We start from the raw sequence: 24,414 nt of genomic DNA, 5'->3' as shown, positions 1-24,414 counted from the left end.
GAGAGATATAGGAGGTTGGGAATAGGGGAGAAAAAGGTTATAGGTCAGGCTTGATGGTTCGACGCCCTGGGGTAGACAGACTGGCGGCCTCAGAGGTGAAAACAGTTTCATTTCTATTTACTTGACCGTTTTTCATTTCAGCCAACACTGTGCTGCCAGAAGACAAAGTCAAATGCAGCTACACTGCATGGCAGCTTGACCTCTTCTTCTTCTTCTTTTTTAAACTATTTATTTATTTGGCTGCTCCAGATTTTAGTTGTGGCCATGTGAGATCTAGTTCCCTGACCAGGGATCGAACCCGTGTCCCCTGCGTTGGGAGCTCGGGAGCCTCAGCCACTGGACCACCAGGGAAGGCCCATTGACCCATTCATAGTCATTTTATTCTTAACAGGTGAATGAGCTTGATTTAAACCCAGGATTCCTTAGTACTCTTTGGTTATAGAAAATCTCCCAACCAAATAGATCAAGATGACTTCTGAATCTTATTGTTCCGTTATTAGGTTTTATAATAGAAAGACAGGCAACCTCGGAGAAATAAAAAAGAGAGAGCAAAGAACTGTTAATAGATACTGGATCGGGAAGGAGGGCAACCGGGCGGCGGTGGAGGAACAGCGTCCCGGAAAGCAGTGCGTACAGAGCAGGCGCCCAGAACCGGCTTGGCGCACCGCCGGCATTTCCAGGCTGCGTCAGCACGTAGCCCCGCCCCTTCTCCGCCGTGGCCCCGCCCCCTCCTCCTGGGCCGCTGAACTCGGCGCCCGCCCGACTTCCCAGCGGCCCCGTGCGGCCCGGGCATGCCCAGTGCGGGCGCAGCCGCCCCGGCCCTGGCAGTGCCCGGGCGGGAGCGTGCGGCCCGGTGCGGAGGGGCTCGGAGGAGACGAGCGGGCCCGCGGTGGGCGAGGGACCCGGCTGGAGCCGGAGCCGGAGCCGCGGCGGCGAAGCTGCCGGGTAGGTGCAGCTCGGCGGAGCCGGGCCCTGGCGCCGCGCAGCCCGCTCGCGGGGTGGACCCCGGCAGCTGGGGCGGCGAGGGCGTGGGAGGGCAGCAGGGCCCGAGCGCGGGGTTGGGAGGTGCGGGCGGAGGCTGCGGGCGGGTATCCCGAAACGGAAAGTGCCTCGGAGGCGAGGCAGGGCTGGGGCGGGGGACGCAGCCGGCAGCCGCGGGCGGACCTCTGCCCAGGTGCGGCTCTGCTCGGTTTAGTTCACCGTGTGACGGGAGGTGAGCTTGCCCCGCGCCTCGTGCACGGCTCTGGTTGCCGAGAGAGACCAGCCTCCACTGGAGTTTGCCCAGGAGCTGCGGGGAGACGGGTCCGAAGGGACCTGTGGGTTCCGACCGTCCGCGGAGCCCGGTGAGAAGAGAGGATGCTTACCTTTAGCGCACCTGGAGTGGGGTGTGACAGCCACCTGCCTTCCGGACTTGGGTTTAGTGACTTAGAAATGAAAGTACAGGATTGTGCCTCAGTAGATACTCGGTCACTTCTTATGACTGCTTAGGAATTTAATGGCCAGCTGTGTTTACAGGCGTAAGAAACATTTTGTCAGTGGGATGCTCTGTTCAGTTCAGTGGCTCAGTCGTGTCCGACTCTTTGCGACCCCATGAGTCGCAGCACGCCAGGCCTCCCTGTCCATCACCAACTCCCGGAGTTCACTCAGACTCAGTTCCATCGAGTCCGTGATGCCATCCAGCCATCTCATCCCCTGTCGTCCCCTTCTCCTCTTGTCCCCAATCCCTCCCAGCATCACAGTCTTTTCCAATGAGTCAACTCTTCGCATGAGGTGGCCAAAGTACTGGAGTTTCAGCTTTAGCATCATTTCTTCCAAAGAAATCCCAGGGCTGATCTCCTTCAGAATGCACTGGTTGGATCTCCTTGCAGTCCAAGGCACTCTCAAGAGTCTTCTCCAACACCACAGTTCAAAAGCATCGATTCTTCCGCTCTCAGCCTTCTTCACAGTCCAACTCTCACATCCATACATGACGACAGGAAAAACCATAGCCTTGACTAGATGGACCTTTGTTGGCAAAGTAATGTCTCTGCTTTTGAATATGCTGTCTAGTTTGGTCATCACTTTTCTTCCAAGGAGTGTCTTTTAATTTCATGGCTGCAGTCACCATCTGCAGTGATTTTGGAGCCCCCAAAAATAAAGTCTGACACTGTATCCCCTGTTTCCCCGTCTATTTCCCATGAAGTGATGGGACCAGATGCCATGATCTCTGTTTTCTGAATGTTGAGCTTTAAGCCAACTTTTTCACTCTCCTCTTTCACTTTCATCAAGAGGCTTTTTAGCTCCTTTTCACTTTCTGCCATAAGGGTGGTGTCATCTGCATATCTGAGGTGATTGATATTTCTTCCGGCAGTCTTGATTCCAGCTTGTGCTTCTTCCAGTCCAGCGTTTCTCATGATGTACTCTGCATATAAGTTAAGTAAGCAGGGTGACAATATACAGCCTTGATGTACTCCTTTTCCTATTTGGAACCAGTCTGTTGTACCATGTCCAGTTCTAACTGTTGCTTCCTGACCTGCATACAGATTTCTCAAGAGGCAGGCCAGGTGGTCTGGTATTCCCATCTCTCTCAGAATTTTCCACAGTTTATTGTGATCCACACAGTCAAAGGCTATGGCATAGTCAATAAAGCAGAAATAGATATTTTTCTGGAACTCTCTTGCTTTTTCCATGATCCAGCGGATGTTGGCAATTTGATCTCTGGTTCCTCTGCCTTTTCTAAAACCAGCTTGAACATCAGGGAGTTCACGGTTCATGTATTGCTGAGGCCTGGCTTGGAGAATTTTGAGCATTACTTTACTAGCATGTGAGATGAGTGCAATTGTATGGTAGTTTGAGCATTCTTTAGCATTGCCTTTCTTTGGGATTGGAATGAAAACTGACCTTTTCCAGTCCTGTGGCCACTGCTGAGTTTTCCAAATTTGCTGGCATAGTGAGTGCAGCACTTTCACAGCATCATCTTTCAGGATTTGAAACAGCTCCACTGGAATTCCATCCCCTCCACTAGCTTTGTTCTTAGTGATGCTTTCTAAGTCTGGTTAAACAAAATTCCTCATCACAAAGCTTGAGTAGACAGTCTCGACTGAGGGTTGGAATACTGGGGTTTTGAAGTTCTCTGTAGCCTTTCGTGTGCTGTAATCTTGGGCAAGCCATTTAACTCCAGAGACTCAGTTCCTCCATCTGTGAAATCCTGTGAACAGGATGTATCTCATTCACTTGCACCTCAGTTCGAGGATTCCCTCCGTATTATTATTCAGCCTCTGGTCTCCAGTTGTGGCAAGTTGCTTTTATGCATGTCTGACCTTTTTTGTCAAACCAGATAATTCACCTATTTCTGTAGCAAGGCTGCTAGGGTCTCTGTGTAACATTGAAGTGACTTGTCCTCAAAAGCCACTGTTAGTCAGTAGGTAACTCGCGACTTGTTATCTGCAGAGTGAAAGTCGCTCAGTCGTGCCTGATTCTTTGCTACCCCATGGACTGTATAGTCCATGGAATTCTCCAGGCCGGAATACTGGAGTGGGTAGCCTTTCCCTTCTCCAGGGGATCTTCCCAAGCCAGGGATGGAACCCAGGTCTCCTGCGTTGCAGGCGGATTCTTTACCAGCAGAGCCACAAGAGAAGCCCAGGAGCCAGGTGTTAATGGCCATGGTTCAGATAACAGAGCTCTTGCCCTTGAATTAGGACCGGCACGCTTCAAGTTATGTCAGCGCCTTGTGAGAAACCCAGACTAAGTAATCCGTTTCCTTAAACTCCCAAACTGGCTTATTCTGTAGTGGGATTATGTTTATATTAGAAGTTAAGGTTTTATTTTCATGTTATTACACTGTATACTTGAAACCTAGGAAGAAATTTAATACCCTTAATTCATTGATGAGGAAGTAGACGATTAAGAGTGAATCCGTGATAGTCTTTAGCAACCAATGTCTTATGTATCATCACAAGCTTTAACTATTCACCTGCCTCTGAGTGTATCTGTGTAGGATTTGACCCAAGGAGCAGATGGTACATACAGTGTTGTGCAAGTTGCCTTCCTACTGCTGTATTCCCTGCTCTTCCTGTTCTAGGTGGCAGTAGTCCAGTTGGGTCAGTAAGGTATAGTTTGATGAAGTGGTCATTAAGCAAAGGGTGCTTATGTTTTGAAATTCGAGGTTTATAGAAGCTGCCTGTGATATTGTCATTATGCGTTCTCTCTTAAACTGAGGATATCTCAGAGTGATTAAGTCACATTTGAGAATTTTAGAATCCCAAGTTCTTAATTAAATTTTTGAAAATGGGTTCTTCGTTCACCTTAAACACGTTACTTGGGAGCATAATATTGTAAGAATATTTATACATGTGAACTTTCAAGTTACTATTTTATGAAGCTAGATTTTTCATTCACCTAATTAAAAAATACAGTGGAAACCCAGAGAAAACCATAATTCAGAAAGTCACACGCAAAAAAACACACTCAACCCTATGTTCATTAGAGCACTGTTTACAATAGCCAAGACATGTAAACAACCTAGATGTCCATCAACAGAGCACATACAACAGTGGAGTACTACTCAGCCATAAAAAGGAGCAAAATTGAGTTGTTTGCAGAGACATAGATGGACTCAAAAAATGCAGTGGGAAAGTTATAGTGTGTTAATGAATATTTGGATATGTGAACTTAACCTTTTTTTGGCCTAGTTTAAAATTCATTATTTTTTGCATGCTTATTAAAATTTTACATATGTATGTATATATTTAAGGTTGGAAAACAGGAAAGGCATATTTGAGGGTCTTGGTGGGAAATTTCACATCATCATCCAAACTTAGCTCTGCCGGAGGGCCCTGTGTATGAAGTGCATATTTAACAATTTTTGTTAGAACTTTCCTCTTGCTCTTGTATTTGCATTCATGTAACATCAAGCACAAATATTGCTTAAGAGGACAGGGAGGTGTAATTGTCACTCATGATCTCGGATCTCAAAAATACTTGGGACGTGCAGAAGGGATGGTAACCTGATACGACTCATTGGAAAAGACCCTGGTGCTGGGAAGGATAGAGGGCAGGAAGAGAAGAGGGTGACAGGGATGATTGGATGGCATCATCGACTCAATGGACATGAGTTTGAGCAAACTCTGGGAGATGGTGAAAGATAGGAAAGTCTGGCGTGTTGCAGTTCATGGGTCACAGAGTTGGTCACAACTTAGCAGCTGAACAACAACGAAGCAGGAATAGTTAGAGACATCACGGCCCAGAGAAGAGACTAGTGGTCCAAGAGCACATTTACCCCGAATAAAAGTGAGAGGTGGGTAAGTGATTTAAACATTGTTGATTTCAAGTGTTTCAGCAGTTATAGCTATAATCTCACTTAGTTCACTTGCTAGTATCTATGTAACTGATAGAATCTACTGCACTCCTATTAGAGAAGTATGTGGAGAACGTCGTCATGTAGAAGTGCATGAAGTAACTTGAAGATAAATATTTTTCCTTGATTATATTCCATCTGTTTGCAGGTCCTTCATGATGAGAAATCTGGGGACACTTCTCTCTCCTTTGTGTAGTTGATAGTTTGGGCGGTAAAGAGATGGCTGACAGTGTCAAAACCTTTCTGCAGGATCTTGCCAGGGTGAGTACGTCCAGTCTTCTTCTGACCCTCCTGCTGCAGGAACTGACTAGAAAATCTGTTAGGTAGTGTTGTTATATTTGTTGGATTCTTCACATACAGGTTTTCACTCTAATCCATACTACTCGAGAGAGGAATTATCTTGCATCTTGCAGAAACTTGGGAGACCTGTCTAGTGAATGTCGCTAGTATGGGGACCCTGTTCAGCTTGGGCCCAGACCATCTTTTTTTTTTTTAACTGTATTTTTTTTTGACCATGCCAAATGAGCTGTGGGACCTTAGTTCCCCTACTGGGAATTGAATTGGGCCCTTGACCTTGAGAGCATGGAGTCCTAACCACTGGACCACCAGGGAATTTCCTAAACTTTATTTTGAAATAATTTTAGCCTTGCAGAGAAGTTGTAGGGTCATACAGAGAACTCCACTGTATCCTTCACCAGGTTCTCCTAATATTGCCATCTCATGTAACTGTAGTATATTGTTGAAAACCAAGCAGTGAACATTGGTGTAATGCTAATACCTAACCTACTTTGTTTGGATCTACAGTATAGAACCTCTCTTATTCTCCCGTTCTACAAGGCGGAGATGATGATGCTTTAAAGAGACATTTAGGATGCCCTTAAAGGGACATTTAGGACCCCCTAATCAACAGACCCATAAAGGTCTGTTTAGGATCCAGTAACCCGAATGATCTATCATATGACATTCCGTTATAGTTATATCTAAGGTCCAATGCCCTAGTTGGAGCCCCTGGTGCTTTATTCTTGAGGGCAGGAGAGAGACCAGTTCTGCCTGGGAGTGGGAGTGTTTATAAGTTTATTTCCTTTGATGAAAGAGGTGGAATTGAAGGAATATCTTAGAAGGGCCAAAGCGAATTCATGCAATGTGACCTTCTTTTAATACCTTACATCCTTGTCTTGCCGTTCTTGTGCGATAAAATGTCAACTCTGGATCAGTTATACAGCATGCACTTTGTGTGTTTGTCTGCCCCAGACAGACTGTAAGTATCAGAGGTGGGGATCCTGTCATCATCCTGGCACATGCTAGGCCTGAAGCCACTTGAAGTTAATGATCTTAAAATTTTAAACTGTTTGTGGAAGACTCAAGTTAAAAAGCAAAATAAGAATAAACATTACTCATAGGTAAAAGACCATGTGAACCTTGCCAAGGTATGCTCCTTTCAGTGTGTAGTTCATAAACTTGTCCATTTCTCTGTATTCTGACAATGTTCTCTAAAATTTGTTTTTGCTCATAATAGGAGAAAATGTCATTCTTAAATCGAGGTTGACCATTGTTTCCAGAATACCTTTTTCTGCTTCTTGATGATGTTGAATGCCCTAGTTCTTCCTTCTCTACTTTGGATATAAAACCGTTCTGGCACTTACTAAACTATACATTTTTGTTGTTGTTGTTTACTTACGTACTTTTCCTGCTGAGTTATGAGTTTCTTAAGCACGTCCATATGACCGATGTCTAGCTCATTAAGGATGCTCAATACGAAAGTGGGTCGATGAATGAGGGTAGTCCTTTGAACTGGGTAATAGGCAGGTCTAATGTTTGTGGTAATGACAGTAACCTTTCTACCATTGGGGCTCTTCCAGTGATTGGCAAGTGGCCCCATCAGTGACTTATAGACTTACTCATTCTCTCCCTCACCATACATGTTTAAAGACACTCTCCTCCAGCCATACTGCCATGCTGTTTCTGTCTTAATCAGCAATAGCTTTTCATACTTTTATGGTAATTATTTCTTTGTGTCTTCCTTCAGCCTTGGTCCAGCCCTGCTCCTTTTTGGAGACCAGTGTTTAATCTATCCTTGTATCACTGGTTGGATACAGGCTATAAATCATACTTGTAGGCATTCGGCTGATATTAGAAGAGTATAAAGGAGGACTATAACTTGGCTTAACAGTATTGGTAACTCTTCAAGGGATTAGAAAACCACTATTTTGCAACCGTGTTATTCAAGATTGGTTTGATCAAGACTTGTTAATTGATGCGCAAATCTAGGGAAGAGGACTTGATGAGCAGGATATTTGCCTGGTCTCAGAAATGTCTGCCCACAGATTCTTTACTAGTTGCAAGGAGAAAAATTTGCAGCCATACAATGGAGTTGGATAACACCTTCTGACTATGTAAAATCAGTGTCACCTGCAAGGGCCAACACAGACATCACATGCTTCTGGATATGACACCTGGAAAGGCACCCCATCACTTAGGTGACTCTTGTTGTTTAGTCACTGTGTCTAATTCTTTTGCGACCTCATGGACTATAGTCCACCAGACTCCTCTCTCTGGGATTTCCCATGCAAGAATACTTGAGTGGGTTGCCGTTTCCTTCTCTGGGGATCTTCCCGACCCCGGGTTCAATCCCATGTCTCTTGTATTAGCATGTGGATTCTTTACCACTGAGCCACCTGGGAAGCCCCACTTAGGTGATAACTCCTGCTAAAAATGTGTAACCTGGGGTCTAATCGTGAGGTCACAAACCTAAATTGAGGGCACCCCATAAAATAACTTATGTGTATACTTCAAAAAGGAAGACAGCTATAGAGCTGTTCCTAATGGAAGGAGACTAAAGAGATAGGAGAGCTAAGTGCAACATGTGATTCTGAACTGATGTCTGGTATGCGATGGGTAAAAGTGCTGTAGAGGGCATTTCTGAGACAAATGGGGAAACTGGAGTGTGGACTCATTGGAAAAGACTGATGCTGGGAAAGATTGAGGGCAGGAGAAGGGGACAACAGAGAATGAGATGGTTGGATGGCATCACCGACTCGATGGACATGGGTTTGGGTGGATTCCGGGAGTTGGTGATAGACAGGGAGGTCTGGCGTGCTGCGGTTCATGGGGTCGCAAAGAGTTGGACACGACTGAGCTACTGAACTGATCTTGTATTAAGGAATATCATTGTTCTTAGGAAATACACAATGAACAGTTATAAGTAAAAGGGACATGATATAGCAACCTACTCAAATGATCTAGAAAAAAATGAGTATATATGTATAAATAGTAATAATAAATAACTGTGGCACAGCAACTGGTGATTTCGAGAAAGGATATTTGGAAGTTCTCCATTCTTGCAACTCTTCTGTAAATTGGGAATGATTTCTAAACAAGAATATCAAGGGTCACTTCAGCCTTGTAGCAAACTAAATAGAATGATTTACACTATTATTTCATTGTATCTAACTTTGGGAAGTCTTCTGATCCATAATTTTCCCTCTTTAAAAATAATAAATACTCATGTCTGCAGGGAATCAAAGACTCCATCTGGGGAATTTGTACCATCTCAAAGCTAGATGCTCGAATTCAACAAAAGAGAGAGGAGCAGCGTCGAAGAAGGGCAAGCAGTGTCCTGGCTCAGAGGAGAGCCCAGAGCATAGAGAGGAAGCAGGAGAGGTAAGGAGTGGAGGCTGAGGTCAGGGAGCATCTGAACTCCCTTCCCAGTCGGGGGTAGGGGGACACTTTAGGAAGTGATTGAATTGAGCATACAATTCAGACACTACATAATGATGTGGAGTTTCAGTACCCCCTTATTTGTCTTTTGTACTTTCTCCCCCATAAAAGTTACAGGTGATTTTTCCCCACTCCCCTCACATTGAATTAAACTGAGGTCTAACAGTAATCCTTGTTCAAAATATTGTGGTGTCTAAAAGAAATCAGAATGATGAATATCATTGTTGTTTTAGTTGCTAAGTTATGTCCTTCTCTTTGCGACCCCATGGGCTATAGCCCCCCTGGCTCCTCTGTCCATGGGATTTCCTGGGCAAGAACACTGGAGTGGGTTGCCATTTCCTTCTCCAAGAATGGTGAATAGAGAACCATAAAAAATTTTTTTGGCTGAGTGGATGCTTCTAGGAGCGCCTATGTGGATTTTGATAAAAGAACCTCAGATATCCCCTTCTAATCTTCTCCAGTCTTGGACTTAGGAAATAAAGGAGTTTGTTTGTTTGTTTTGTTTTTAAGAAAAAATGCTTCTCTTGAAATATTTTTAGCCTTTCTCATTGATATTAGGAGAGAACATTGGAAGAACAATAGGTGCTAAAAAAATAATATGGTGCTAAGAAAATATATAAAAAGGAGAGCTGCTGAATGACAATATGGAAATAGCCTATATACCCTGTTAAGCTAAACACATGTGGTCTTTTCCAGTGAACCACGTATTGTTAGCAGAATTTTTCAGTGCTGTGCTTGGAATGGTGGAGTTTTCTGGGTAAGTTCGTTTTCCTCAAATTCCAAGTGCCTTAGAAGCATCTCTGTTCAGGTTGTTGCAGTGTTCATGATTCTCAGCTGTCTTCTTAAAACTGAGACAGGTAGCTTTCACCTAGTAATGCATTCCTAAGGCCATCACTCAGGATTCTGTGCACTTTCAGTCATTTTATGTCCCCTCAGAATTCTTGTATGTAAATGTCAGGGACAGCCCTGTATATACACGTTTTTGTTAAATGACTTAACAAGTTTTATTGTCATAGGTAACAATTTCTCATGACACTGTCTGGACATTTTGGTTCAGAGTAACTATGGAGGCTCAAAGGGGAGGGACAGATGGACATGAGCAAGGCTTTCCCTTCCGCTGGTCATAGCAGTGTCCTCAAATTGGTTACTATGGAAACTCACACCAGAAAGTTGCCTACAGTTGACTGAGAACCAACACAGCCCCAGGAGAAATTTGAGTACTTTGAAAAACAAATAGTTAAAATATTTTCTTTGACTTGAAATTCAGTATAATTCAACTTGTTAATCTAAACATTTCACAAATGTTTTTAGGTATTCAGTTCATTAGCTTTAATTAATAAAATATGACTGTGTTCTTAGTATTGGCATGATACCGATTGACTTGTTCTCCTATGCCCCCCAAAGTTTCACTGTTTTCATAGGCAGTGACGGGTGTGTATCTCTCAGCTGGAGAACTGGTAAAGAGCAATGACTCCAGTTTTGATGCCAGTGCATGACTCCTAATTTATAAAAGGCACTTCCATCTGGAAAATAAGTACACTGAAACTTGAAATTCTTGTTTTAAAGAAGGGCTTTTAATGCTTACCTTGTTGCTTCTTTCCTTTAGCTCAGTCTCCTCTTGTTTTATCGAGTGTTTATTCCCGTCCTTCAATCAGTGACGGCCCAGATTATTGGTAAGTAACTCTGTTGCTCTGTGCTATCTGCCCAGGATAGAGGGGGGAGGTTTTTCCTGTCTCCGTCAGTTTATTGAACACTTACTTTGAACCCGGAGCTTTAGGTTTTTTTTATATATTTATTTGTTTGACTGCATCAGGTCTTATTTGCCCTGAGGCATGTGGGATCTTAGTTCTGTGACCAGGGATCAAACCCATGTCCCCTGCTTTGCAAGGCAGATTCTTCTAAGTCAGATCTCTCAGCAACCCTTTGAGTAGATAATGCTGTGGATACCAGTTTGTAGATGAGGAAATGCAAATTGGTTACTAAGGTTAAACCATTAGTAAGTGGCGAAGCTGGAAGATGAACTCAGGTGGATTCCTGCATCCAGTGACTACTAGCCACTGACCTGTCAGCCACCACCAAGAGAGCAGCATGTATCCGTGGCCACTCTGAATTGGAGTCATGGCCAGAGTGTGGTGTTTCTATGAGAAAGTAAGACTACCTGGAACAAGTACCGTGACGTGCTGGCAAGAAGCAAAGGGGTGTGTGGAGGGGAAACAGTCACAAATCAGGGGATGTGCCTTTGGTCTTCTGGCTTTCCTTTTCTCCAGGTAAACTAACAAGCCCTCCCCGCTGTCCTAGGTGACCCATCGCTACACGGGGATGTCTGGTCGTGGCTGGAGTTCTTCCTCACGTCAATTTTCAGCGCTCTCTGGGTGCTCCCCCTCTTTGTGCTCAGCAAAGTCGTGAACGCGATTTGGTTTCAGGTAGGTCCAGGGCAGCACGGAGTCTGGGTCTGACGGCATGATTGGTCACCAGGTGGCAGATTTCAGTCTGTCAATTTAGTAGCTAGGTAGGGACCGACTCCACAGCCTGAACTTTTCTTGGTCAGGCAGCCAGTGGGTGAGCTCTGGCTCTTGTAAAATGAAATTATTCTCTCAGCTCACAAGGGCCTCTCGTGGCCAGGTGTCCAGGGGCTTTTGTCCCTTGGCAGCTCTCATGGCAAACTAGTGGCCTTCACTTTGGGGATGGATAATCAGGCCATTTAATTCATGGCAAACAGATGGGGAAACAGTGGACATAGTGGCTGACTTTATTTTTCTGGGCTCCAAAATCACTGCAGATGGTGACTTGCAGCCATGAAATTAAAAGACACTTGCTCCTTGGAAGGAAAGTTATGACCAAACTAGACAGCATATTAAAAAGCAGAGACATTGCCAACAAAGGTCCGTCAAGTCAAGGCTATGGTTTTTCCAGTGGTCATGTATGGATGTGAGAGTTGGACTGTAAAGAAGGCTGAGCGCCGAAGAATTGATGCTTTTGAACTGTGGTATTAGAGAAGATTCTTGAGAGTGCCTTGGACTGCAAGGAGATCCAACCAGTCTATCCTAAAGGAGATCAGTCCTGGGTGTTCATTGGAGGGACTGATGTTGAAGCTGAAACTCCAATACATTGGCCACCTGATGAGAAGAGCTGACTCATTTGAAAAGACCCTGATGCTGGGAAGGATTGAGGGCAGGAGGAGAAGGGGATGACAGAGGATGAGATGGTTGGATGGCATCACCGACTCGATGGACATGAGTTTGGGTGGACTCTGGGAGTTGGTGATGGACAGGGAGGCCTGGCGTGCTGCGGTTCATGGGGTCGCAGAGTCGGACACGACTGAGCGACTGAACTGAACTGAATTCACGTTTTGGTGAGCTCTTTTCTCTCTTGCAGGATATAGCTGACCTGGCATTCGAGGTGTCCGGGAGGAAGCCTCACCCGTTTCCTAGTGTCAGCAAAATAATTGCTGACATGCTCTTCAACCTCTTGCTTCAGGCACTCTTCCTTCTCCAGGTGAGACTGGCCTTCCGGGCTCATGGGCGGATTAAACAAAGATCCACTAGAGGGAGCTTCACAAAAACAGGGTATCCTGTTTATACTGAGCAGATATGTTTATGGGAGGCAATGATTTTTAAATCATTTTTCATAGAAACAACTAGTGACTTTTAATGTCATAAAATGATTAAAACAACAACAACAGCATGAATTTGCCTGCTCTTCCCAGCCACCCTGAGCCTTCTCCACTCACCTACTATTTTAGAAACTTGAGAAGCAGCTCTCCAGCTGTCTGGGTCGAGAGCGAGAGCGATAACCCAGAGTGGCAGGTGAATGCGTTAGGTCTCTGAAGTGTTGGAATTAAGCTTTTCTATATTTGTTCTTCAGGGGATGTTTGTGAGTCTCTTTCCCATCCATCTTGTTGGCCAGCTGGTTAGCCTCCTGCATATGTCTCTCCTCTACTCACTGTACTGCTTCGAATATCGTTGGTTCAATAAAGGTAAGCCTGTCCAAAGAAACTCAAGAGCTTGGAGGCCCAGTTTGGAAATGGTGCTGCCAAGAGGAAACTAATTAAATTCTTCAAAACTGAGGCCCTTGGCAAACCCATCGTTGGAATGAAGCAGCCTTTTTGGCAAGAGGGGACTTACATTTGGCTTAGAGGTTTTTCTAACCCTTTGGTGCTGGGGGGTATAGCACTGTAGGACTACCCTGTGGAGCTCAGTGTCATGTAGCTCGGACAGAGCCATAAGGTGGCATAAATGAGCACCAGTTATTCTGAATCAGAGAAGTTAATTTGATGCTGGTGCGTACAGATCATTTCAGGGATATGTTGAAAGTCCTTGGCATATTTGGTTTTGGATGGTTGAAAGAGATTAATTGATTTCTAGAGGATGGCTGCCTTTTTATTTTTTGACTATATCTTGCTTTGTTTAAAACTAATACTGACATAGGATGCTGCTGGTATTGAATGCAGAATTTACTTGGCCTGCCAGCTTTGAAATTGTGATGTAAAATCTTTGTGAGTTGTAAAATCTTTGCATAGAAGCTTTATGGGATTTGGGCAATTCTAATATACTTTAGTTGTATTCTAAATAGCAGATCTGAACCTAGAACTCAAACCTCAAATAAATTGTTAACAATATTTAGTCATTTGACTAAAAGGAAGTAATGCAGGCTAATTGTGTTGGCTCCTTGTTTTAGGAATTGAAATGCACCAGCGGTTGTCAAACATAGAAAGGAATTGGCCTTACTACTTTGGATTTGGTTTGCCCCTGGCCTTCCTCACAGCAATGCAGTCCTCCTACATTGTCAGGTAATTGGACTGCAAGGACTTGAACTACTTTAAAAAATAATAATAACTCAGTGTAGGGAGCACCTTGTCTGCACTTGGTTCTGTGCTAGGCATTCTGCATTCTCTCTTGGCCGTCTAGAGGTCTGTAGGATTTTTCTCCCTGATAGATAGTCACAGATGTCTGTCAGTTAGCATTATTTTACTTTTTGTGGGGGCCACACCTTGAAGAATGCAGGATCTTAGCCCCCTGCAGTGGAAGCGTGGAATCATAACCGTTGGACTGCCAAGGAATTCCTAGCATTAAAATATTTTCTGCATGATCCTATATCCCATATTCTTTCTTCTGTGTTGCTTTCTGGAACAATGTTAAACATAGCCAGTGTTTAGAAAAATCCTTTTTTTAAAAAAAAATTTTTTTAACGTGTTTGATAGATTAAGGGTCCATCAAGCCATGCTGTTTAGCATGGAGGTAACTAACTTTGGGCTTCTAATATCTTCAAAGTCATGGCTGTTTTGAAGGTGCTAATTCTTTTTTTTTCTCTCTCACAAACAGTGGCTGCCTCTTCTCTATCCTCTTTCCTTTATTCATTATCAGCGCCAATGAAGCAAAGACCCCTGGCAAAGCATAGTAAGTATTAGCCTTATTAGCTAAAATGTAGCAGGTATTTTCTGTCTAAAATACTGGGGTCATAACACTGCAGTTATATGAATGAGACATTTTTACAATTTTTAAAAAACTGTGTAACTGATCCTTTTTTTTTTCTTTTTTTTTTACAAATGAGAAAAATGTTTATTAAGGAAACAATTTAACAATTCTCCCTAGCAGAACTTGACAGACTAGGGCACAACCTGAAGACAATTACAGTTTCAGTCATTAACACACTATAGGGTGCTTATTGGAAAAGGAAATGGCAACCCACTCTAGTTTTCTTGCCTGGAGAATCTCAGGGACAGGGGAGCCTGATGGGCTACCGTCTATGGGGTCGCACAGAGTCGGACACGACCGAAGTGACTTAGCAGCAGGGTGCTTATTCTACAACTGAAAAGTTACTGGTTTGTGACATCATTTTCCTCAGATTGTGGGAAAATATTAATACACAGTTTTATGAGAGTAGCGCTTCTGGGATGTATCCCAAGATTTCCCCCATGCATATGTGCGCATTTCTGTTTCAAAAATTGATGCTATTATACATATTTATACATATTCTTAAAATGTAACAGTTCACTGAATAAGACGCTTGTACCTGTAGTTAAGCTCATTTTGTAAGAATGGCCACCTTTTTAAAAATACTGGGTCATGTGATGTGGCTACATGAGTTTATTGATAATGATGACACAGCAGTATTTTAAAAATGAATCTTTAGCAATACTAGCACTCTGGAAGTTTGATCACTTTAGAAGAAAACCCCAGTCTTTTGATCAGTTTTGGTTAAGTCGCTGAGGACACGTGCATTAGAAAAACTTCAGTCTGCTTTAGGGCCTTAGGTGTTCTTGCTATCCACTAATGTTAAGTGTGTATCTTAGCATAATTGACTTTCTCTTGAAACTCTCCTGAAAGTGAACTAATCTTCAGACCACAGCTGGAAGTGTTTGGTTTGGCTGTGCTGGGTCTTTGTTGCTACAGGGGCTTTTTTTGTGTTTGCAGCGAGCAGGGGCTTCTCTCTAGTTGCAGTGCCCGGGCTTCTCACTGTGGTGGCTTCTCTTGTGTTGCGGATCGTGGGCTGTAGATCACAGGCTCATGCGCTTAGTTGCTCCATGGCATGTGGGATCCTCCTGAATCAGGGATCGAACCTGATTCCACTGCCCTCCTGACAATGACAGTCCCAGCGCTTTCTGTAGTTGCTACCTGTTTAATCTGCATGTCCAATATCTGTAGTCGCTTAATCAAATTTCAGTGGTCTTGTCTTCCCCTGTGTCATTTTAAATTGAAAATAGTCAAATAAGTGGCCAAATGATTAAAACAGTTCTTCTCAACTGGCCGGTCTAACAGGTTGGATCTCTCTTACCTTGCAGCCTTTTCCAGTTGCGCCTCTTCTCCTTGGTGGTTTTCTTAAGCAACAGACTCTTCCACAAGACAGTCTACCTGCAGTCAGCCCTGAGCAGCTCCACTTCTGCAGAAAAATTACCCTCACCGCACCCGTCTCCTGCCAAACTGAAGGCTGCTGTAGGCCGCTGAGTCGGTCACCCGCCATCTGGAGGGGCCGGGTGGGATCGGAAGGATGCTGTGGCAGCTCTTCTCCTGGTTCACCTCCATCCCCTCCCAGGGAAGGCAGGGCCCACCCTGCCAAGGGCCTTGCCCACATTCCCTTCTCTCTGAGGAATCCAGATTTTTGTCTCTGGTGCATGTAAGGCAGAATCTTCCTGCGACCAGTATGGATTTTAAACACTGGTGAGTCTGAAAGGACCACAGGTGTTGCTGCAGCTCTTTTCTAGCATTTGCCAGCCCCGTGCCTGGACTGATTTGAATACTCTTTCTCCCTGTGCCATTTCCCTTCCATTTTCCCTTTCTGCCTCCCACTGCCCTTGGATGAATGGATTTTTGTAATTTTAGCTGTTGTGTTTTGTGGACCTGTTTTTTGTTTTTCTGTGAAGCACATATATTGGATGTGGGAGGGACAGGAGGCTCCGCTGCTCCTGGTCACTCCCTTTATAGCCATCACTGTCTTGTTTCTTGTAACTCAGGTTAGATTTTGGTCTCTTGCTCCACTGCAAAAAAAAAAAACAAAAACACAAGCCTGAAGACATGGGACAGAAGAAAGACCTCACAGCCAGATCTCCACTGGGTTTGAGGAATGACTTTCTTTTTTCCCCTTGCAGGGGAAAAAGCTTTTTTCACTGGTACATTTAAAGCTCCCCAAAGATAGGGAGGTACCAATTTCGGACAAGTGCCACTGCAACACAGAATGCTCAGAGAACCTGAACTTTTAAACTCTGGAGGTCTGATCTTGACTGTTGGCCACTGCTGGGTCTGTCTGGTGTTTCAAAGGAATATTGGGTGCTGCAAATAGGAACTGAAGGGGTAAACTTATTAAACCCATTAAACCTGTGATTGGTTGGTTTTTTTCCTGTCATTTCAAAGAGACGAAATATGGAGGGAGGGGCAGATGTCAGAACACCTGTGCAGTGTTAAGATGTCACAGGTGTGAGTTGGTTTCTCACATATGTGTAATCGTCGAGTTTATAAATCGTCACTTCAGGAAACATATTCATGGAACACAAGACTTTGTCTTGATTAATTCTGAAAATTAGTTCTGAAAAATACTCCCTGAGGAAGTTTGGGTTATGCTGTTATAGTCGTGTTGGCACCTAGTGAAAGAATTTGGAACTGAGTTGTTTTAAAGTCTATATGTACATCTCCTCTGTATTCGTGAAGAAGAGAGGTCCTTCCAGACTTCAACGAATTGGACATTCTCGCGAGGGAAGAGAAAAGACATTTGGTTAACAGAAACCTTTACTAAGTACAAGACAAAAATAAGGATTTAAAAATCGTTGCCAGGAGGTGTGAACCAAGTTTGAATACAGAAGGTTTTAAAATAGTGTGTAGTTTGTTTCATCAGTTTGCAACTGATCGGCGGTTGCCTTAAGATAAATTGCTGTAGGTTTTAAAATGAAATTTTAAAAGGTCACATTTTCGCTGTCTGAAATTTGTGTCTGCTAAGCTGGTCTTAGAAGGATGAGGGAAATTGAGTAGGTAAAGGTAAGTGATATTATCCAGCACTATGCCCTGCTATAGAAAATGATTTAAGTTACTGGAAGTGAGGGAGCTGTAAAGTTTTATTAGTGTGGCTGAGAGACCAGGCGTGTACAAAAGCTAGGTTAGCAAATGTCTATTGTAGATAAACCTAATCTCGCGAGGTGTACACGGAAGCAGTGTAAATTGCTCTTGCCTTCTCACTAGCACACAGGCAGTGAGGGCAGTGATTAGGAAATTGGGATCAAAGGGAGAGCAGGCTCTGTTTTTGCCAAATTCACAATGGCAGCTTAAGGTGGACTAATAATAACTGAAAATAAGGGAGAGCACATCACTACAGACGAAAAATGAGAGCTTGACTTCCAGTCATGCATCTGGGAGGATCTAAGTAATCCCATGCACGAAGCTCTCTTTAGGAACAGGTATGTGCGGTTCCAAGCACGACCCTTTTATCATATCTAGAGTCGAGTTGTCCATTATAGCAACTCTAAAAAGTAAAAGCTTCAGACCTGAGTATGTTCAAGTCTGCTGGAAGTGTTTAAATGGACATATGTATGCCTAACTGTCCCCGGGATCCATCTCCTGCACCCTGTTCACGCCCCAGGGCCGCCCCTCCTGTCTGCACTCTGCGGGGTGTGGAGTGAGCGCCCATGGGTTGGGCAGGCTGGAACAGAGGCCCCGCTCTCTCTTCTGGTGCCCCTGACCCCAGCCCCACTCAGAGGCCAGTCACCCTGCCTCGGCCTCGCCCTCCCAGAGCCCCGAGGGGGCGTATTTTCAGGTCTAACGTCCCCTCTGCCCGGCGGGCCCCTGGGCCTCTCTCCTCCAGGGCTGAGCACCCTCAGACTCCCAGGCAGCCCAGGCCCCAGACCACAGTTGCTGCTGGGAACTTCCCCAAACAGAAAGCCAGTGAGGCTCCAGCCATGGCTAACGTGAGGCGTTGATTAGGGTCTGATTATAGTTGAGGTTGGCTCAGACGGTAAAGCGTCTGTCTTCAATGCGGGAGACCCGTGTTCAAGCCCTGGGTTGGGAAGATCCCCTGGAAAAGGAAATGGCAATCCACTCCAGTACTATTGCCTGGAAAATCCCATGCACAGAGGAGCCTGGTAGGCTACAGTCTATGGGGTCTCAAAGAGTTGGACATGACTGAGTGACTTCACTTCACCTCATGCACTGACTTGTCCGTTGCTCTGAACATAGTAAGGTACCAAGATTAAATTTAAGAGAAGCGACAAACTGGGATAAACTCAGAAGAGGGTGACTAATGGTTAGGGGTTAGTGAACCACGTTAAAAGATAACATTACTCATGTATTGACCATCTGAGCGCCTTCCCTGTCAGCCTTTGCAAGGCACTGAGGACTCAAGGGTAAGCCTGAAAGATGATTGCTGTCCTCTTGGATCTAACAGTACCGTGTAGGAGACTGAGAAATGATCAATTTCTTAAGAATTCTGTGTTCAGATACCTACTATTTCCCATAGCTGGATACAACATTGGAATTCAGAGAAGCTTTGGGTAAGATAAGAGTTTCTTCCATGTGTTCAGCCTCCCATCCTCAGAAACATTCAAGTTTAAATGTTTCGTTGCACCTTCAGACCTATGAGACAAGTAGTGACCATTTGATCATTTAGATAAGTACGTAGTTCTTAACCAGGGGTTAACATCAGCATCATCTGAGGACTTTCCTAAGAGGCACAGGAACACCACTTGGACCTGGAATTATTTTTAAAATGTATTTTTATTTGGCTACACTGGGTTTTTGTTGCGTCATGTGGGATCTTTTGCTGTGGTCTTAGTTGTCCCACAGCATGAGGGATCTTAGATCACAACCAGGGATTGAACTCCCATCCCCTGCATTATGAGGTGGTTTCTTAACTACTGGACCACCAGGGAAGTCCCTGGAGGAAATTTAAGTAATGCTAAAAATAAAAGTTAAATTCTAATAACTACTTTCACGGGAACTTGGTAAACTATTGCATCCATAAGTAAGAACAGATTGTTGTGAAGAGGGGACAGAATGGGAAGGTTCTTGGAAATTAACAAAATGTGGAAGTAAAATGAGATGGCTTATAAAAATGATGCTGAGGCTAAATTAAAGAACCGCAATGTAAACTTGAGGAAATTTCTCAGTACAAAGACCAAAAAGACTAAGACATGGAAAAAGTTAACAATCATGGAGATGTCCAAGAATCAGATCCAACATTTGTTTCAAAAAATGAGAACAGAAGCATGGAGACAATAAAATCAGGAAATTTTTCTGGACTGATGATGACAATTGGAGTTTTCAAATAGTTTCATCTAGAGTTTTCTCTTTTTTAATTATTTTCTTTGGGTGGTGCTGGGTCTACAATTAGAGTTTTCATATAGATAGTTTCATCTACAGGGTTGTTTTTTTTTTTTTTTTTTTGCATTATGTTTTGGTGGTCCTGGGTCTTTGTTGCTGCATGGACTTTGTCTAGTTGTGGTGAGTGGGGGCTACTCTTTGTTGTGGTGCTTGGGCTTCCCATTGCAATGGCTTCTCTTGTTGAGGAGCACATGCTTCAGTACTTGTGGACAAGGGCTCATTAGTTGTGATTTGAGGGCCCTAGAGCACTTGGGCTTTAGTTGCCCAAGGCATGTGGGCAGACCAGGGATTGCACCTGTGTTCCCAACATTGGCAGGTGGATTCCTATCCACTGCATCACCAGGGGAGTCCCAGTAGTTTCCATATAAGATGCTTTCCACTGCCAAATGGAAGGAAAAAACAAAAACCAGATGGGATCTCTAAGGAAAAATATCAGATAAATAGATTACTTCCAAGAGACTGTGATTCATATTGGTATTAGACTTCTCAAGAACAACTTTGAGTAATAGAAGATAAAATTGTAATGCCCTGAAAGTGTGCTTTTATGTGTGCTTGTGTGTGTATAGGATTGGTGAGTCCCTATTGTGTTCTTATAATTCTAAAACTAATAATATTATCAAGGACAAAATAAAGGCATTGTTTGCTTTCCATTCAACTTTTCTGAAAAAGTTACTTGAAGAATCTACCGAAGGGAAAAAGTCCAAGAAATAGATGACTAATTAAAACATAGGCCCAATCAAACAAAGTGAAACAGAGGAATCAGAGTGTGCTGAGAAGAAATCTTGGTAACATAGCTATGATGAAACCTGGAAAGGTGGGTTCTGGGGAGAACATCTTCAAGAAGAAATCAGATATGTCATATTGGTCTGCTCCCGATTAGATGAAGATGTGTTTATTTTTATCAATAACATAAAAGAGGTAAGTAGACACTTAAGGAAAAACCAAAAGCTCCACAGGAATGACAACTCCTACAGTCAGTTCAGTCACTCAGTCGAGTCCGACTTGTGACCCCATGCACGGCAGCATGCCAGGTTTCCCTGTCCATCACCAACTCCCGGAGCTTGCTCAAACTCATGTGCATTGAGTCAGTGATGCCATCCAACCATCTCATCCCATGTCGTCCCCTTCTTCTGCCTTCGGTCTTGGCCAGCATCAGGGTCTTTTCCAAGAAGTCCATTCTTCGCATCAGATGGCCAAAGTATTGGAATTTCAGCTTCAGCATCAGTCCTTCCAATGAATATTCAGGACTGATTTCCTTTAGGATTGACTGGTTCAATCTCCGTGAAGTCCAAGGGACTCTCAAGACTCTTCTCCAACACCACAGTTCAAAAGCATCAATTCTTCAGTACTCAGCTTTTCTTTATGGTCTAACTCTTACATCCATACATGACTACTGGAAAAACCATAGCTTTGACTAGGTGGACCTTTTGTTTGCAAAGCAATGTCTCTGCTTTTTAATATTCTGTCTAGGTTGTTTATAGCTTTTCTTCCAAGGAGCAAGCATCCTTTAATTTCATGGCTGCAGTCACCATCTGCAGTGATTTTGGAGTCCCCCTAAATAAAGTCTCTCACTGTTTCCACTGTTTTCCCATCTATTTGCCATGAAGTGATGAGACCAGATGCCATGATCTTTGTTTTCTGAATGTTGAGTCTTAAGCCAACTTTCTCACTCCCCTCTTTCATTTTCATCAAGAGGCTCTTTAGTTCTTTGCTTTCTGCCATAAGGGTGCTGTCGTCAGCATATCTGAGGTTATTGATGTTTCTCCCAGCAATCTTGATTCCAGCTTGTGCTTCATCCAGCCTAGCATTTCTCATGATGTACGTTGCACAGAAGTTAAATAAACAGGGTGACAAAATAGAGCCTTGATGTACTCCTTTCCCGATTTGGAACCAGTCTGTTGTTCCATGTCCAGTTTTAACTGTTGCTTCTTGACCTGCACACAGATTTCTCAAGAGGCAGGTAAGGTGGTCTGGTATTCCCATCTCTTTCAGAATTTTCCACCGCTTGTGGTGATCCACACAGTCAAAGGCTTTGACATAGTCAATAAAGCAGAAGTAGATGTTTTTCTGGAACTCTCTTGCTTTTTTGATGATCGAGTGGATATTGGTAGTTTGATCTCAGGTTCCTCTGCCTTTTCTAAATCCAGTTTGAATATCTGGAAGTTGATGGTTCATGTACTGGTGAAGTCTGGTGTGGAAAATTTTGAGCGTTACTTTGCTAGCATGTGAGATGAGTGCAATTGTGTGGTAGTGTGAGCATTCTTTGGCACTGCCTTTCTTTGGGATTGGAATGAGGACTGACCTTTTCCAGTCCTGTGGCCACTGCTGAGTTTTCCAAATTTGCTGGCATATTGAGTGCAGCACTTTCACAGCATCATCTTTCAGGATTTGAAACAGCTCAACTGGAATTCCATCACCTCCACTAGCTTAGTTTCTAGTGATGCTTTCTAAGGCCCACTTGACTTAGCATTCTAGTATGTCTGGCTCTAGGTGAGTGATCACACCATCACAGTTATCTAGGTCATGAAGATCTTTTTTGTATAGTTCTTCTGTGTATTCTTGCCACCTCTTAATATCTTCTGCTTCTGTTAGGTCCATACCATTTCTGTCCTTTATTGTGCCCTTCTTTGCATGAAGTGTTCCTTTTGTATCTCTAATTTTCTTCAAGAGATCTATAGTCTTTCCCATTCTATTTTTTCCCTCTATTTCTTTGCACTGATCACCGAGGAAGTCTTTCTTATCTCTCCTTGCTATTCTTTGGAAGTCTGCATTCAGATAGGTATATCTTTCCTTTGCTTTTCACTTCTCTTCTTTTCACAGCTATATGTAAGGTGTCCTCAGACAACCATTTTGTCTTTTTGCATATCTTTTTCTTGGGCATGGTCTTGATCTTTACCTCCCATACAATGTCACGAACCTCCATCCATAGTTCTTCAGGCACTCTGTCTATCAGATCTAATCCCTTGAATCTATTTGTCACTTTCACTGTATTACTGTAAAGATTTGATTTAGGTCATTACTGAATGGTCTAGTGGTTTTCCCTACTTTCTTCCATGTAAGTCAACTCCTACAAAGCAAGCTAAAAAATAGCATTATTTTAAACAATGATGGGATTGTAAAACGTTTTTCTGAAACAACCAACTCAAAACTTTTGGTGCAGTAAGTCAGGAGGGAGAAGGATTGACTGATATGCTGAATGTTCATGTATAATCTCTGGGTCTATAATAACTATAATTCCCCCCCCCCCCCCACTTTGCCATCCTGAGTTTTACTTGTAGTTCAGCCTTTCCCTATCAATTGATATTAAAGAATCATCCTAAAAATAGGCTTAGATTTAAAAAATATATATTTTGCGGGGCCATTTCTTAGCTGCAGCATTCAGGATCTTTACTTATAGCACTGGAACTCTTAGTGACAGCATGTGATCTAGTTTCCTGACCAAGGATCCAACCCCAGCCCCCTACATTGGGAACGTGGAGACTTAGCCACCAGACCACCATTAAAGTCCTTTGAGTTAGATTTTGAACTTCATTCTTTAGTTGTATATTTTGACTTCTGAAAAAATTGACTTAATTTTACCACTTGGAAACTTAAACATATTCCCTTTAAGAAACAGGTTCAGTAATTTTAAAAAATTGAGAATCTTGATATCTTAATGTTCTTGAAATGGTATGTTTTTTCATTTAGAGGAATCTTTCTAATTTTAATCCATTAAAAAAAAAAAAGCCATCTCGTTCGGAAGAAGCATTTACTTGAAGTTCTGCGTTTCCTTCAGGTTCAGCTTCAGTTTCCAGTTTCCTTCTGTTAATAAAATTACATTGAATACATTATGAAGACAAAAAGAAAAAGCAGATCTATTGGGACATGACGTCCTGGGGTGAACCTGGCCATGTGAATTTTGTAAAAAATACTCGTGATGTTGAAGCACTAATTTCTTTTTTTAAAGCAGTAATTTAATATGCTTTCGGTAAGTTTGGTCGGTTGTACTCAGTACTGTAACTGCCAAAGAGAACCGAGTACACTGGCACTAGATTTACACAATTGCCAGATGCTCCCATTTTCTTCGGTGTGGCTCTTGTTAACTGAGGTCTCTAGGGAGGGGAAGTGCGTGTCCGAGAGGTGATAGAACTGGTTGCTGAAACCGCCCCTTTCCCTGCCCTCAGCAACGTTTCTTTGGGTATGAGGAGTAAAAGGGGGCAGTTAGGACAGTTTTCAGTGGCAGGTAACTTACAAAGGGATAAGCAACGCACCGCCAGGCTGCAAGCTGGTTCCAGGAAGAAGCCTGTCTATAACTTGGGAGGACCGCCTCTGCCGTCCTGGTGGACGCAGCCCTCGCGTAAACTCTTCCACCGAAACCCCACGACCCCTTTAGCCTAGGCATGCCCATTCACGAATAAGGGGTTTAAGAGAAATGCCTCGTGGTATTTGCAGGTCTCTCGTCCACCGCAGTTCACCAGAGCAAGGTCAAAATGACTCCCCAGCTAACTGTCAGACAATATCCTGTATAGATGTAACAGTCTGGATTGTGAAGCGCTTGAGTTTTCATTGAGAATTATTTAAAAA

General features: G+C 43.5%; 1 protein-coding gene across 1 annotated transcript; it reads left to right on the top strand.

Moving 5' to 3' along the window:
* Positions 1-828: 828 nt before the first annotated feature.
* Positions 829-16,853, top strand: EI24 (EI24 autophagy associated transmembrane protein). The gene is made up of 11 exons (XM_068977963.1): positions 829-945; positions 5,484-5,596; positions 8,850-8,995; positions 9,749-9,809; positions 10,659-10,725; positions 11,351-11,475; positions 12,428-12,547; positions 12,917-13,028; positions 13,730-13,841; positions 14,374-14,448; positions 15,834-16,853. Exons 2-11 carry the CDS (start codon positions 5,555-5,557, stop codon positions 15,994-15,996), a joined length of 1,023 nt encoding a protein of 340 aa, XP_068834064.1. The 5' UTR covers positions 829-945; positions 5,484-5,554; the 3' UTR covers positions 15,997-16,853.
* The last annotated feature ends 7,561 nt before the right edge of the window (positions 16,854-24,414 follow it).

The sequence above is a fragment of the Capricornis sumatraensis genome, chromosome 8, assembly GCF_032405125.1.
Source record: "Capricornis sumatraensis isolate serow.1 chromosome 8, serow.2, whole genome shotgun sequence".
NCBI classification, from domain to species: domain Eukaryota; kingdom Metazoa; phylum Chordata; class Mammalia; order Artiodactyla; family Bovidae; genus Capricornis; species Capricornis sumatraensis.
The sequence above is the reverse complement of the archived record's forward strand: the minus strand, read 5'-3'. Positions and strand labels throughout refer to the sequence as shown.

Excerpts from the sequence above, each read along its gene's own strand:
- EI24 (XM_068977963.1), top strand. The coding sequence starts at position 5,555 with ATGGCTGACAGTGTCAAAACCTTTCTGCAGGATCTTGCCAGG. Across the intron at positions 5,597-8,849 it reads TTCTGCAGGATCTTGCCAGG|GGAATCAAAGACTCCATCTG; the intron begins GTGAGTACGTCC and ends TCATGTCTGCAG. Across the intron at positions 11,476-12,427 it reads TGAACGCGATTTGGTTTCAG|GATATAGCTGACCTGGCATT; the intron begins GTAGGTCCAGGG and ends TCTCTCTTGCAG.